Source organism: Triplophysa rosa, linkage group LG18 (assembly GCF_024868665.1).
Source record: "Triplophysa rosa linkage group LG18, Trosa_1v2, whole genome shotgun sequence".
Classification (NCBI taxonomy): domain Eukaryota; kingdom Metazoa; phylum Chordata; class Actinopteri; order Cypriniformes; family Nemacheilidae; genus Triplophysa; species Triplophysa rosa.
The window spans coordinates 10,705,505-10,721,674 of record NC_079907.1 but is presented as its reverse complement, the minus strand read 5'-3'; the positions used below and the strand labels follow the sequence as shown (position 1 = coordinate 10,721,674).

At 37.4% G+C, this 16,170-nt stretch overlaps 1 protein-coding gene across 16 annotated transcripts in view; it reads left to right on the top strand.

The window, feature by feature from the left end:
• The first annotated feature begins 4,700 nt into the window (after positions 1-4,700).
• Positions 4,701-16,170, top strand: part of nrxn1a (neurexin 1a) — a 158,894-nt gene continuing 147,424 nt past the window's right edge. For 14 of the 16 annotated variants that reach the window (XM_057357876.1, XM_057357869.1, XM_057357875.1 and 11 more), the window contains exons 1-2: positions 4,704-5,089; positions 6,491-7,764. In XM_057357876.1, coding sequence (XP_057213859.1) covers positions 7,050-7,764 — 715 coding nt within the window. In that variant the 5' untranslated portion in view covers positions 4,704-5,089; positions 6,491-7,049. Of the gene's footprint in view, positions 5,090-6,490; positions 7,765-16,170 lie in introns of all 16 variants that reach the window. The other 2 variants (XR_008964757.1, XM_057357867.1) reach the window with 2 other exon arrangements.

Genomic DNA, 16,170 nt, shown 5'->3' with positions numbered 1-16,170 from the left:
GTTCCAGTTCCTGCCAATATCCAGCAACTTCGCACAGCCATTGAAGAGGAGTGGACCAACATTCAACAGGCCACAATCAATAACCTGATCAACTCTATGCGAAGGAGATGTGTTGCACTGCGTGAGGCAAATGGTGGTCACACCAGATACTGACTGGTTTCTGACACTTCCGGACCCCCCCAATACAGTAAAACTCCACATTTTAGAGTGGCCTTTTATTGTGGCCAGCCTAAGGCACACCTGTGCAAAAATCATGCTGTCTAATCAGCATCTTGATATGCCACACCTGTTAGGTGGGTGGATTATCTCGGCAAAGGAGAAGTTCTCACTAACACAGATTTAGACAGATTTGTGAACAATATTTGAGAGGAATATGTCTTTTGTGTACATAGAAAAAGTCTTAGATCTTTGAGTTCATCTCATGGAAATGGGGGCAAAAACAAAAGTGTTGCGTTTATAATATTGGTCAGTGTAGATTAGTCTTTGTTTGTTTTTAGCACATAAATGATTCTCATCGCTTCAAAAAATTCAATTGAGCCACTATGAGCGGATGGACCAATTTAATGATGGCTTTAATACTTTTCTGGACGTGACAACAACTATAACCACTATGTCTATGAGGAGGCCTGGAAATCTCTCGGATGTCACCTAAAATATCTTTATTTGTGTTCTGAAGATGCCTGGAGGTCTTAAAACATGTTGAACGTCATGTGGGTGAGTGAAAAATAACACAATTTTGATTTTGAGGTGAACTTTTCCTTTAAATTGTGTCTACTCCTTGGATTACCTTGTTTTGTTATTCTTCTGTTTTACTTTATTAAATGTTTGACACTGCAATTGGATCCGCTCCTGCCTGGTTTCTCACTTCGTTACAAAAATAATACTGCCTAGACAACATTATCTAGACTTGCTAGCTATAATATAATTTAGCCTACTTGTTATTTATTTTGCTTGTTTTCAGAAATAATCTACAGGGACTCTATCCTTTGCAGATGTGTACCGGAACTTAAGTTTGGGTCAGAAAATTGTGCATGCGCAGAAACATTTGTTTATGTTGTTGCTTTGAAACCGTCTATAAATAGATATTTGTGTTGTATATACATGTATGTATATGTGAATAATACAGTATTGCACATTTGTATGAAATATAAAAGTAAGTCTTTGAATGAGATAGAGTTTATCATAAACTCTTTATTGTCATTTATAAAAATAGTGCTATTGTCAGGTTTTTATGCCTCATTTTCCAGCTCCTTACAAAAAAGATGATGTAGCTTCGTTCAAATTTGCCTGAAACTCACAGGTGCTTCATAGCCAAGAGACCTGCTGAGGTTTTCAGAAACATGTTTTTTGTAATTGTTCTCCAAAGCAACTAACAAATGAGGTAATGAGCTATAAAATGAGGTATCGCAGGAAATTTGTCAAGAGTTGTCTGTCTTTCTGATACAAATTTCGCCCTCTACGTCTACATTGCGTGTTCCAATTTGTTTTACCAAACCGTACCCACGTAGTGTCTCGTTTTTTACCCAAAGGCTTTCCACTGCTTACCTCACATCCCTTCCTGCTCTTTCATCCTTATAAAGAGAGCTTCAATTAAACATGATTAGATGCCTTCAATCTGTTGCAATCAAAGGAAAGTAGAAGTCAGCTAAAGAATAACTTGTGCTTTTGGTCACGGTCCCCGCGGTACCGGCACAGGCAGTATAGTTAGGGAGTCAGGGAGTTGACATACTAGACAGGATGCCAGTCTTGCAGAAACAAGAAACATCTCCCCACTGCAGTCGCTGAGGGATCGCTGCCCAATCTGATTACCGCATTCGTCAACCTGCCACTCTGTTCTGCGAGTAAACAAAGCCAACACCAGATAAGATCCTGCCCATTCCCTCAGCTCTGCTCAAGACAATTCCACACAAATGTAAATGTACTCCCTCCATACTCTCCATATACTACTTAATATATACAGGGAGCACATTCCAAAATAGCTGGAGAGATTTCAATTCTTCTTATCTGGTGTGAGGAAGACTACGGTCTACATTACAATCAGGCTCTAATGCATTGCATGAAATATGCCACATATACATTAAAGGCTGCTGGGTCGTATGCGTCTGATTGCTCGAGCTTTGCTTTGAGGGTTGCAACTATAGCTCAGTGTTTGTGGATTTTCCTATTACAAGACTGTCTAAGCTATTTGTTTTTCAATTTGTTTTATTGCTGGTTTCTAAAGGCTCAATTCAAGAGAGATTGCTGACTAGGGTTTCTGAAGGCTGGACTTGGGCTAGTACCTATATGTCTTGTAATAGTCTCCAGGGAAATTCCTGTTGGGTGCTTAACAGTTTGACATTCCTTATAATAATTATTGTAAACATATAACTATAAGCTCCATTGTATATGCCAATAATGCTCTGTAACAATTTACACGACCGTGTCAACAATTCACACTGATGAGCCAAAACATTATGAGATGAAGAAAATATCTTTGATAATCTCCTAACATGGGCATATATTAAGGTTTGGTGGATTGTTGTATTGTTGTATTGTTGTATTCAACATGTTGGATGCAGAAGATAGGGATAAAGATTTGGGTGACTTTGTCAAAGGTCAGATTGTTATGGGAATGTCTAAAATTGAAAGGTTTGTGGGTTGATTTTGAGAATAACAGTTGTCTGAAGAAGGACAAACCAAAAACGGTGACGGGGTTTTGGTTGCCCAAAGTTCATTGATGTACAAGAGCAACGAAGGCTAGTATGACCATGTGCACCCCTTTGTGACACTGATGTTTCTTGGTAAAAGTGGCTTCTTTTAGCAGGGTAATGCACACATTGTTTAGGCAGGTGGTCAGTGTTTTGGCTCAGCAGTGTATATCTTGTTAATATATACTGTATAATGCCCAAATATTTTACAATTGTAAACAGTGTCATAAATTTAATCTCCTAAAATACACATGACTTCACTCTACCTATTCAGTATACTATAATCGAGGGTTAGGGATAAAATACTGCAATATTCAACTATTGTCAGTTGTTATTCTGACTGATGTGCATGCCCACGGAAGATAAGACGACTTTAAATTGAGCTGTACTTAAATTTTTCATGGACACTGCAGTTCACACCAGGCTATATGATCAAGGCAGTATACATAGCAATGTTAAAACCTAGATTCCTATAAATTATTAATATCATGATTTTGAACATGCTTTTAATCACGTGTTGAAAGATATATGAACAGAAAAGTCATCTAGTGAGTCCTTTTGTGAATCTAAAGATCCATCTTTTGCATTTGCCTGTTTGTGTTTACTGTCATCAGAATTTCATGAATTCTCTCTCATGTGTTTCTTTAGAAGGCTAAGAGTGAAGATGGGGCTTTGGACGAAAAATGATAATGCTTGCTCAAATCGAATACATCTGTGACCATATTATTGTGTTGTAAGTACTGTATGAAGCAGTTTACAGTAAGCATTTGAGAACGAAATACATAACTGAATGGGATGTGATGTGATATGTGTGAGTGGAATTCCAATTGAAATGCTGTCTTGACATAATCCTGTATTGAGTAATGACTTTGAATTTGAAAGTCTAAATGAGGAAATAATTACTTCACTGAAATTAGAACTCTGGGGAACTCATAAAATAGAATCAAGATACAGATTCACAAAAAAGAATGGCAAACATTAAGCAAACATTAACCTTAAAACATATTGCACCTTCATGAAAGCATCTCTTTCCAGATAAAAGAGAAGACCAAAACAGCCGATTTATTCTAGTCCCTTTCTAAAGAAACATGTTTATTTTTTATCTTAAACAACCACAGTGATTCAAAAACGATAGAGAAACAGAGCGAAAAGCTCTCCCATTGCTTTCCCCAAACCGCTCACGTCACCTCATGCAAGTGCCTGAGGAACTCGCACCTCACGTATTAAAACACCTCCGGCTTCACATGTGTCGCGATTGGGCCTGTTACCAAAGCGATGTTTTGACGTGGAGGGACGAGTCATTGAACCATGCGACTGTTGAGTACAAAGCTGGAGGTTCCCAAGGGAGTTTCGGCCCACTTTTCTTGTCAAAAGATAATAGCTAACTGAGCAGAAGAGAGGACATCGAACAGATTACTCTCTGAGCATCCTGTGGAGTTTGCCTCTCTGAGCAATCCTATACCCACAAGATGGTGCCCAAACTACTGTATACAGAAGAATTTAAATAAAGCTTTTTTTAAACACATTTAATAATATAGTTCTGAGGAACATGAAACTATATTCACATGTAGGTTTACATACTTAAAGGCAAAATCATTTTTGTGTCTATTACATTCACAATATGTAAGCACGTTTAATGTGACAGTACAGCGAACAGTAAATATTTACATAGTTATCAATAAGTAGTAACAGCAATATCACTAACAATGTACTATTATAGAAAGCAAAGCTACAAAAATATGAATAAAATATATCTAAATTCTTACGTACTTACACTACATGTATACGTACATAATCCGTAGTGCTGTACGGTGAAGTATGAGTTTTGTAACAGTGCCAGGACAAAACCTCTCAGTCATGACATAAATACGGTTTGATGACGGTCAGAAAGCGGATAGAGCCGTTTCCTCATCTGTATGTGGAGTTGCTAATAACGGTGAACGCTGTCCAAGGTGCTGCAGCGCGCTCGCCCCGCCCGTCTCCATCAGACACTAACCGGGAGACACGTGACGCGATGTGCTGACAGTCCCTGGCAAAGCTCGCCTGAGAAACACATCGCACCTTGTCTTGCACACTGAACAGGGAGCGATCTTCTAATAAATATACCCAGCTTTGAGAAAAAGGGAAAACAGCCATCACGTTCATTTGAAAATTTCATAAGCATGAGGCGTTTTGTACCGAATTTTAATTGACCGTTGGCTGCATTTAGATTTTTCTGAAAACCTATTGGGACTTCGGAGATCCGCATCCGCAATTGTATCGCTCCCATTTCTTCCGCTCATTCGACACCGATGCAGTGATTTTTTTTATCAGATGAAAGCCCGACTCGATGTGGAGATAATCGACCAGGTTCATCTGTGAGGTCGACCTGTCGAGGGGTGCACGATGGTCCATTTCTCAAGGTAAAATAACAAAGAAAATGTTTAATTTGAAAGCGTATCTGAGGCTTATGTGGCGTTGTTCTCGTGAGTGTTATGTTTGCGCTTCACGCGCTCAATGCAGTCACGCGCAGGTGAGATGATGCAGCTGGGCTTTATTTATGTGAAATTGTGCTCTGCGCTGAAATCCGATTCTTTCCTGCTGTCGTTTGCTCAATATTAGGCGATATTTGATGACTCCCTGTATTTTCAGCTCTTAAAGAGAGCGCTGTCGGGAGAGGCGCATGGAGGTACAAGGTGTCTTTCTCACTCAGTTTGAGCAGATGGTGTTTGATTATTGGCTATGCTTTGCGCATCTGAGTCACCCAACAGTAATCGATGGAAATAAAAAACATAAATCGCGTTAACCTGTAAAATTTCAGAATTTAAAGCGCACGAGATGTGTGTATTGTGGGATCATCTGTGAGATATCGTAAATCTTGCGCGTGAGGCTATTAGAATGATACAGTGCATTGTTCCAGACTCCATGCATCTACAGTAGCTACTGATAGCAGGGCATTACCGTAATCGTTTTTCAAACACGGTAAATAAGACTGCATTCTGCACATTAATCGCGTATGATATGTTGTGCAAGATCCATCTGTGAAGGGAGTCGGTTGTTATCTTGCTAAGTAGCCCCGGTGTAAAGCTGACAGTAAACACATAGGAATTCAAGCATGAAATGATTGGTTGCGATCAGTTGACAGACAGCCCAGAGGCCAGACAATTGCAGTGTCATTAATGCTTAAGAGCGCGCGATAAGCCCCCGCCCTGGGCTCATTTTGGGATGCAGGACTTGAACTCAAACGAGATTTCCCCATTTCACACATTCGATGCTGCCGATGCGCGTATGGACCTTTATACCCTTACTGAAATTACTGTATAAGATGACTGCTTGAACATACCTACTCACGAGCACTTCATGTTATTGAACCAACCCAGTAATGTGGAGAAGATCTATAGGAAACGAAAATGTAATTATATGATTGTGCAATCCAATGCATTGCAAAATGAGAATATAATAATAATAATATATTGCTCAACATAATACAAAGCATTAAAAAATATAAAATGAGGAAATATGTTTCAAAATTAGAAGACTTCTTATATTGGGAAACATTGCATGACACTGATTAAATGCATAACATTTTGTTGTCATAAAGCATTTATTGTTTTCTTTTTGGATTGCAGTGAAAAACAATGAAAAGAAAGCAGTAATGTCATAATTAAAGATTGATGAAATCAATATCATCATGAAATTAGAGGTTTCAATTTCAATAGTACTATGAATTTGTGGTTTGTGTACTTGTCTATTCTGTCTTTGTAAAACTGGCGGTATCTTTACCTAATTAAGAAATTAAGATATTGTTTTTCTTTCCATTTCAGATTATGGATCACAATGTCAAAACGGATGTGAATTGAAGGTTTGTGAACACGAGGGCCCCGCTCGGGCCTGCACGTTAACACTGCAAAGTTGTACTTTATCTACATTTGGTTTGGTGCTGACCTTAGGTCTACCCAATGACATTAACTAGATTTGAATGAAACGGATATTAATGACCCTATATACCCCTAATGAACTCTGTGCTTTCTACTACACATGGCTGCAATTTATAGACACCTTGATAACTTGGTACCACTGTAGCACACCTGGATTTCACTAAAGGACTTTTAAGTTAGGTAGTAGCCTTATTTTTTAACATACCACTGCTTTGGCCTTAGAGTTTGTCTCTGAAATCGAGTCCCATTTCCTGTTCCAATTTGAGCATATAAGAGGCTGTAACACAGCCTTTCTCAGTGAACAATGAATAAATTATCCCAAATATATAGCAGTCCTGTATGCCATAGGGAGCTCTGTCACACTTTAGGAGCAGACATCTAAGATAGCTGAATCATTTTAGTTTAGTTTATCATTTTCGATCAGTTCTAACTTCCTTCGCTGACCATGACGAGCTTCACAATGCGAAACAGCGCACATTTAATTTGGATAGGCTTATTGGTTTGTTGCCTTGTTGATATGGGGGCTAGCATGGAGTTCACAGGCGCGGAAGGCCAGTGGGCTAGGTTTCCTATGTGGAATGCCTGCTGCGAGAGCGAAATGAGTTTCAACATGAAGACAAAAAGCGCTCATGGACTTTTAGTGTACTTTGATGACGAGGGATTCTGTGACTTCTTGGAACTGCTCATCCACAACGGTAGACTGAGTTTGCGGTTCTCCATCTTCTGTGCCGAGCCGGCAACCGTGCTCTCCGACACCGCTGTCAACGACAGCCGTTGGCACGCCGTCACTTTGCGCAGGAATTTCAAAAACACTACGTTAGTGGTGGACGACGAGATCAAGTGGGTGGAAGTTAAATCTAAAAGAAGGGACATGACGGTCTTCAGCCATTTGTTTCTAGGGGGGATACCTCCCGAACTGCGATCTGTAGCGCTACGCCTCACGTCTTCAGCCATCAAAGATCAGGTCCCGTACAAGGGGTGGATAACCAATCTACGGGTAAACGGTTCTGAGCCGGTGCTCGTCGGTAGCGAGGGAGTCAACAGCGACGTTTGCGAAGCTGACCACATTTGCCTGAATGGAGGAGTCTGCAGCATCGTCAATGACGAACCCATTTGCGACTGCTCCGAAACGGGATTCCAGGGAAAAGACTGCAGTGAAGGTAAGAGGCCTGGATTCGTCGTGTCCGTTGTTGAGGTGTTGAAATGTCTTTTCGAACACAGCCCTCACTTTTTTCGTTTGAACGTTGCTCTATTTCCTCAAAGGCAGTGCATGCTACATCATGTCTGTTCCCGGCCTCCACTGCAGGCCCAGTACATTACATGATTAGATTACCAGTGATTTTGCTTAGAGAAAGCCATTGTTCTGAAGGGTAAGATGGTTTAAATAGGTTTTAGTGCCATCAATGACATTATCCACAAAAGCCCACGTTTTTGATTTCATGACGTCAACAGAAGCTGGTTGCAGCCCCCTGCGAAGCCCAGCCTCTCTCTTTTTCACAAAATTATCTTAATATACTCTTGACACCACACTGGCATTACAATTAAGTACGAAAATGATCAGTTGAATGCATGCACACAAGCCCATGATTGAAGTGTCATGATTTGAATATTATTCTCCCTCTGAATTTAAGGGGTTGGGTGCTCTAATTATGTAATTAGCCAGATGTTTCATAGAGTCAATGTAACGATTTTGCCAAATTTCAATATCACAGGAAAAACAATGCTGCACTCAATATAGCATTCAGCAAGCATTTGCAAAACATATTACAAAGCATTCATCAAATGTGTTTTACATACAGAACTATTTTTAATTACAGAAGCAATTAAAAACTATCAGTGATGTAACTAAATAGTGGTGGCACGTTCTGCTTGTATATTTTGTATGCATAACACATCGATTCAGATCTTTATGTAAAGTCTGTTCTCTTTTGAATATGTATGTTCTGGTTGGTTTCTCAGTTTGACTTAATCCCTTGGTGTCAGATTTCACTGTTTTGTGTTTTTCCATCTTTTTCTTCATTTGTTTCACAATCGTCTGCGGACTGATCTTGATGTTGATGAATATTGTCTGGGTTAGGCCGCGAGCTGAAGAGGCACCATGTTGCCAAGGAAACTACATACCCACTGAGTAAATTTTGCCCTCCTAACTCGTAGTCGGTACGTTTCACTGACAAATGTTTAAAATAGAATAGATGTCGGCATTGTGGTACGGTGTTTGCCGGGCTCGCAGCGAAATGGATTGTTTAGTGAATCAGAGGTGGATTTGATGAGATTACGACGAAAGGGCAGAGCCCACAGATGCTCGGCAGCTTGTTTAAAAGCAAGATGTGCCGCTCTTCAGCCCCTGTGCTTGGAGAAATGTGCATCTTTACTGGGTGAGTCAGAAAAGACCTGCCCACACAGCTTTGAGTTGTCTCTGTCATGCACTTTAGGGTGACATATGAGGATATGGGATGATAGTGGAGGCCACACTCTGAATCATTAGCATTATTTATTTATCTGATATGCTAGGTTGGCATCGCCTTTTAAAAATTGTGTAGCTCTTTTGCTTAAGAATGGGTAGATCAGTGAATAAATCAGTCATTTTGCATCTGGAATCGGTGGCATCTGTCATGTTTGACAGAAAACGAATGTTATCCATTCCTCCTGGCCATGAATAAATTTACATCTGTGAACAAAAATATATCATATATTTGATTAGATATGAGGATTTTTATGCAAAACAATATGATACTATCACTCACAACACTCAGAGACCCTTCAATATGTTTTGTTGTTAGTACAGTAACAAATCTCCAAATGGCAGCTGGGAAGCCATTAGACGAAGGCTTAATTCCTCAAAATGCAATAATTATAGAGCCAGCGAATGTTCATTAAAGCAACAGCATAGTTTTAAACTCCTTTCATCCAAATTCTGTCCTTCCTTTGGTTATTAATGTAAATCTGCATCGTGTAGCTCCTGCTGGGAAGAAAGAAGGCCACGTCTGCCTCCACGCAGTCATTTTCTGTGTTGTCAGCTTCTTGACTGAGGTGATCTATCAACTGACCACCGACTGCCTTTGCCAATAAAATGTCCCCGACTCGTATTTCATAGAAAAAATGTGATTGCTGCACATTAAATAGCTCTTTTAAACATTGCTAGCTTTTCCCTGCACATTCTCGAGATCAATGATCTCCAATCAGGGCTGTGTGTATCCCCGGGGGTACTTAAGCAGGGTTCAGGAGTTACTTGGAAAGATATATGAATAATAGATTAGCTAATCATAGAGTAAATGGTCATGAAAAATCTCATTTTCATTTCCTTTTTAATGTGTATGACGTGTGCAGATTTTATAAATTAAATGGGTGACGCATAGAGAACTACATTAAAAAAAATGCTGGGTTGATTTCAACTCAGCGTTGGGTCAAAAAGGGACAAACCCAACTTGTTGGTTTGTAAATTCAACTATGCTGGGTTATTTTAACCCATTGTTGTGTCACATATAACCATTTTCTGGGTTTATTTAACCAAACGGGTTGTGTTCGTACTGTACTGTACTGTACTGTTAGTCTATTTTTTATATTTAATAATAATAATAATTGGTATTATTGTTTTATTATTACAAAGTATAAATAACAAGAAGGATTATTGTTTATTATTATTTTTATTATTCTTTATGATTATTATTATTGATCAAATTGTAAATTTAATTTTATTAACAATGAATTTCCAAAGTATAGCAGAGTTTATAGGGTAAAGTTTAGTAGGGTAAAGTGAAGATTGTGCTATGCTGTTATACTGAAGGCATTCGACCCACATTATACAGTCTAATAATAATAATAATAATAATAATAATAATAACTATTAATGTTATTACATAATGTGTGTAAAAAATACTGTATTAAAAATGTATTTAGGTAAAAAAAAAGAAAAACTATAATTAATAATAATAATAATTATTATGATCAAAATTATGAATCTAATGATATTTCCAATGAATTTGTAGCAGAGTATAGAGCAGGGTAGAGTTTGTGGTATGCTGCAGTGGCGCAAAAAATGGGGTATGCAGTATATGTTGTGCATAGGGGCGCCGCACAAGGGGCGCCATTGTGCCAAAATATTATTAGAAGGTGTTTTTTTATAAATGTAATAAACAAGTTCAACAAATATAATTTATTTAATCAAGTTATTATGTCATCCGATTATTCTGTGACAGTCACATGGCCAAACGGATCGAGCAAAGAAACGTCCCCAGGCGCAGAACAGAACAATAAAATGAAAACAAGTTAATTGACAAGTAAAATGAGAACATCAATGTCCAAGTGGTATATCATTTCATCTCTGTAAATCTTTAAGTTATTTAACACTGCCTGAGTAGTTCATATCATAATATATGATATATTAACGTTATCAGTTCACCTCTACATCTCTGTCGCTTAAAAAATAAATCTATGTTTGTGAATGAGCTTTATAATTACATTCGGGAGAGTCTGAGAAGGTTGTTAAAGATGTTAAGTCTCCCACCCATATAAGCTAGTTGTTGGGCTCTTCATTAAACGAAGAGGCTCTTCCCCATACGCGAGCTGTGCAGTTTGAACGTCAGGCCTGTGTTCTTCATATAACGTGAGCAGATGCATCTTCTGCAAACAGCACAAGCTGACGCGTGCAGCACAGAGCACCGGGAGATTGCGTGAGGACAGTGAAACAGCGCAATGATTGACAGGATGAACATTTGTAAATAAAAAATAATATTTTCTTCATTCAATCTAAGTGAGTTTGTCTTTGTTTTACTTTAATGGTGTTGTGTTTTCATAAAATATGAACCACAAACAAAAAATGTTTTAAAGTAAGGGGAAAATCCAAAGATCTTATTTATTTGTGTTATAATGTATGTCTTATTTCGCTTTTCAGTAAAAGTTTTATTATAAAGTTTCAGTAAAAGTATGTTTAACTAGGCTACTATTTTATTGGGTAACACTTTACAATAAGGTGCTATTTGTTAGCAATTAGTTTATGCATTAGCTAACATAAACTAACAAGGAACAATACTTCTAAAGCATTTATTAATATTAATTCATGTTAATTTCAGCATTTACTAATACATTATTAAAATCAAACGTTGTCACTGTTAACATTAGTTAACGCACCATGAACTCACATGAATAACTGTATTGACATGAACTAACATTGACAAGGATTAATAAATGATAACAAATTAAATTGTTTATTGTTAGCTAATGTTGGCTAATGCAATAACTAATGTTAACTAATAGCACCTTATTGTAAAGTGTTACCTTTTATTGTTGTGTTTTCATTAAATATTAATGAACCACAAACTAAGCATTTGTTTTGAAGTAAGTGGGAAAAAAACTAAGATCTTTTGTTTATTTGTGTTATACAATGCGAGTATATCATGTCATACATCTTATTCGTTTTGATAATAATGAATAATGTTAATAAGGGCCTGATCGTTTTTGTTGAAGGAAAGGGAATAATCTAAATGTCTAACATTGAAGATCAAAATAAATTTATTATTCACTGGGAACATTTCCTCATCTCTAATGGGCTACAACTCGATTGTTACTTATATTTGGGATATTTAAAGAAGTTTTATTGTTTAAAACTAGACAAGCTTTTTTAAATTAAAGGTATTAAATTTCAAAATGACAGATTATATAAATGAAACTCACTTTTCAAAGAATACAATAAATACCCTTATTTGGGGTTTTATTTAGTTATTATAAGCAAAAGATCAAATTAATAATTGTTTAACCTTTTATCTGATTAATCGAAAAAAATCAATCGTATGATTATCAAAATAATCATTAGTTGCAGCCCTAATATATTGTGTGTGTCTGAACATAAACTTTATCAAAAACTGATCTTGCATACCCCTCAGAAACTTTGCAGTTGCGCCCCTGGTATGCTGTTACTGAAGGCTGTGGACTCACATTATGAGAATAATAATACTAATCATTATTATTGTTATTGATTGAAATGTCAATTTCAAATGACTTTTTGATAAATCTAATGATTTTCCAACTAATTTCCCAAGTATAGCGGAATTTAATAGAGTAGGGTACACTCAAAAAAAAGTTGTTGAACGAACTTAATTCAATTAAAAACTTTTCCATGAAATTGAATTACATTTCTCCAACAAAATCAAACTGGTTTGAAACGATTCTTTTTTCATCTTGTTGTATGAACTTATATTTTTAGTAGTCTTGATTATATTAATTTGTGTCATATACATGCATATTTTAAATAAAACCAATATAAAAAACCCAATTTTATCAATTAGATTATTTAATGAAAGCACTCAAGAAAAAAATGTATATGATAAATTTCTAACATTAATTAGACATTATTTCATTTAACTTCAATAAGAAGATATTGAGTTAATAGAACTCAACAGAAATGCGAATAAAGGAACGTAACCGCCCATGACCTAACCAAAGGCAACGCTTTTCTGAACAATGGTAACGTCAAAACTCAAAAATATAACAAACTCTTCAAAACCTTAAAGATAAATGAACATTAAACACTAACAAGTGTCTCTTTTTACTGAAAAATGCATAAAATAACACTTATTTAAGAAAATAACTCTCAAAATGCAGTTATACGCAAAGCATGCTGGGAAATATAAGTTCTCTGCCCAATTGTAACTGTTTTATGTTAACACAACACAACTCCTTTATGTTGTCCCAACATGAATGGATTCAGTTATATGACTAAACATAAAAAAATCATGTTGTGACCAAATTTTCCAAAAGTTGTGTTGATTTAACTTAATCAAGTTAAGTAAATTGAACAAGCAGCAAAAAACATTTTTTTGAGTTTATGCTTTGCTGTTACTGAAGGCTGAGGAAGTACAAAAGACACCAAAGAATGGTAAACTCTTCTCTAGGTAAAAAAACACACACACACATTCTCTACTGCTCCCTTTACCTTCGCGGAAAGCTCTGCAGTGCCGTGGGTTTGTGTGGGTGTGTTTACAGGTTCTCAGGGAGGAAAAGCTGGCGTGTGGATTAAATATGTCTCTCCTATCCACGCGTCCACTCCATCATTCTCTCGACAGGCAGTTGTGGTAATAACCTTCTTTAGCCAAGCAGGTGTGGGGCTCTCAGCGGGACAGGCCGTCCACATTGCAAAGAATAACAGTGCTACAGGTAATGAGATATTTTTGCCCTGCTGGGGTTAGAGAAAGGGCTTTATTTTGTGTTATTATGGTTAATGCTCTTAAAGTCTGAATTGGAAAGCCATAAGGGTCCGCTCTGTATCAGCTTGCAGGCATTGATACCTTATCTTTATGCTCTATTAACTGTATAATGTGCTTCGTCTCCCTGGTTAAAGATGGCTGTAAGGTATCTGCAATTGAAGACCGTGCGGTTTGTGTATGCTGTAAGATGTCGGTTGGAGAATTGCATTGTGTTGTAGGGCTTGTGTACTACAGCGATTAGATTGTTTCACCTGTTATCTTTTGTGGTGGAGCTAACATTGTAAGACTCGGTCCCTAGCTGTAGAACATTGAAGCTTTTCAGTTGTTTATTCAGTTGTTGTGCTTTTTGTTGTTTAACGATGTAGTTATATTTTAGATATTATTTCAGGATGGCTGCTGGATTCTAATGATGGAGGGAAGCGTACTGTTTTTGTTCTCCACAGCTATTAGCCTTTCGTGAATCAAAAACAGGGTTTTAATTGGATACATGGAATAAAAAGAAGATTTCATTGCTCAGATGTTGCTCTTTCATAGCTCAGGAGTTAATGGAGTTGTCAGTATTATATTTAAGTATCAACTTAGTGTCAGAAGGTTCTCTTAAAATTATGAAGGAGGAATGAAAATAGAAATGAATGAGACAATTGTTAAAGGTCCAATGTGTATTTTTTGGAGGATCTATTGACAGAAATGCAATATATTATACATAAGTCTTCAGAGGTGTATAAAGACCTAACACGATGAAGCGTTAGGGGTTAGGACGGACATGCCCTACAGAGCGTGTTTTGTAAATACATTATCTCCTTCAGCAAAGAAGCGAAATGTGGCCACATCTTAATCCGCGGTCACACTTGACTTTTCGTTCCATTGACTTCCATCATGCGCAGAAACGCAAGCCCGTCCGAAGATATTTCGTATTTCGCTGCGTAGCAAAGTTCAAGTTTGGTGAACTCTGACCTGCGAATTTGCGTCACGTGAGTGCGTGAGACCAATAGAAGATCAAAACGTCACAGCGTGACCTTTCAGTACAGTAATGTAAAAGATGGAGCAATCGCTCCCGCCTATTTTCGCATCACTGTCCGAATGAATTTCACATGCTCAAAGTCAAGTCTGACCGCAGCATTAGTCCTGTGTCAGCCACTGTAGTACTTCAAAAAGTTGCAATTTGCAACCTCACTGCTAGACGCTGCTACATTTCATACACTGGACCTTTAAAATATATTAAAAGTATGAAGTTGTATGATTTACATCTTTAATAATATTGACTTTTGATTGCAGACTTGAAAAATCTGAGCTCCGTTTGTTGTCTTTTAGAACCTATAATGGAGACATTTGTTAGATTTCTCAGTCTTTTTCTCAGGAGAAATGTATGAGGAGACAACAACTTAAACAAATACGAAATACTATTTGCTCTCCATTGAATCTAATAGATGTCTAAGAGAAATAATTGCGATTTTAAAGAGATCTGGGATTTTTTACTTTTTTTTGTGAGAAAGGCCTGTTATGAAGAAGACAACCGATAAAGTCGGTTGAAGATACTTGTGTAATGACTTTGTCTTTACATGAATCTGTTTGATGCATTGATTATTAAACCACATGGCATCTGGAAACATTTTTAGAAAGATTTAAACAAATAATCCACAAGTACGCTTCATCCCCTCTTTTGTCAGGCATGTTGCGCTTATCCTGTCATAAATCACAATGACATTTACAGAACAGTCATGTGTATTTATGGGTGGAGGTCAAAGGTAAACACCTTTGGTGGTTCGGATGTAACAAATTGTGTATTGTAGCAGATGTCACACATGAGCCGGTAAATATAGCCAGATAAATGAAACAAACACAGCAGATGTAGGTCAAAAGGCAGAAATGGATTCTTTTAGCAAGGCACTTCGCTATAACATCTCTTGACTGTTGTAATAACCGCGAGTTCACTCCGTGTTTGCAATCGACTCTCACCTTCTTTGATCTCGCAACATCGCTTTATAATTTTGAACGGAGGGGGAGTCACAGTGTCAAAGTCGCTGTATATTGAGAATTTCCCTATCGGTAGCAGATGAAGCTCTCTCCAGATGGACTTAGCTCACTAATCTCTCTGTACTGTAGATGCATGAGCGCAATATGGAACGTGCTGCACATCTCTCCCTGTGGGGGAAATGTTAAACTAGATTTGGTGAAGAGGATTAAAATCCCCATCACTGGCGCTGCGACAATACAGTCATATGACGTAGCACTGTTTAGCGGGTTTCATGATGATTCATTTGGTTTTGTTTAACAATATGTGCAATGTTTCAGGGAAATGCGAAATGATCATACTGCTTACAAATTGGTTCTGTTTATCTATATTTTTTTAGTCAAATATGAATTTGG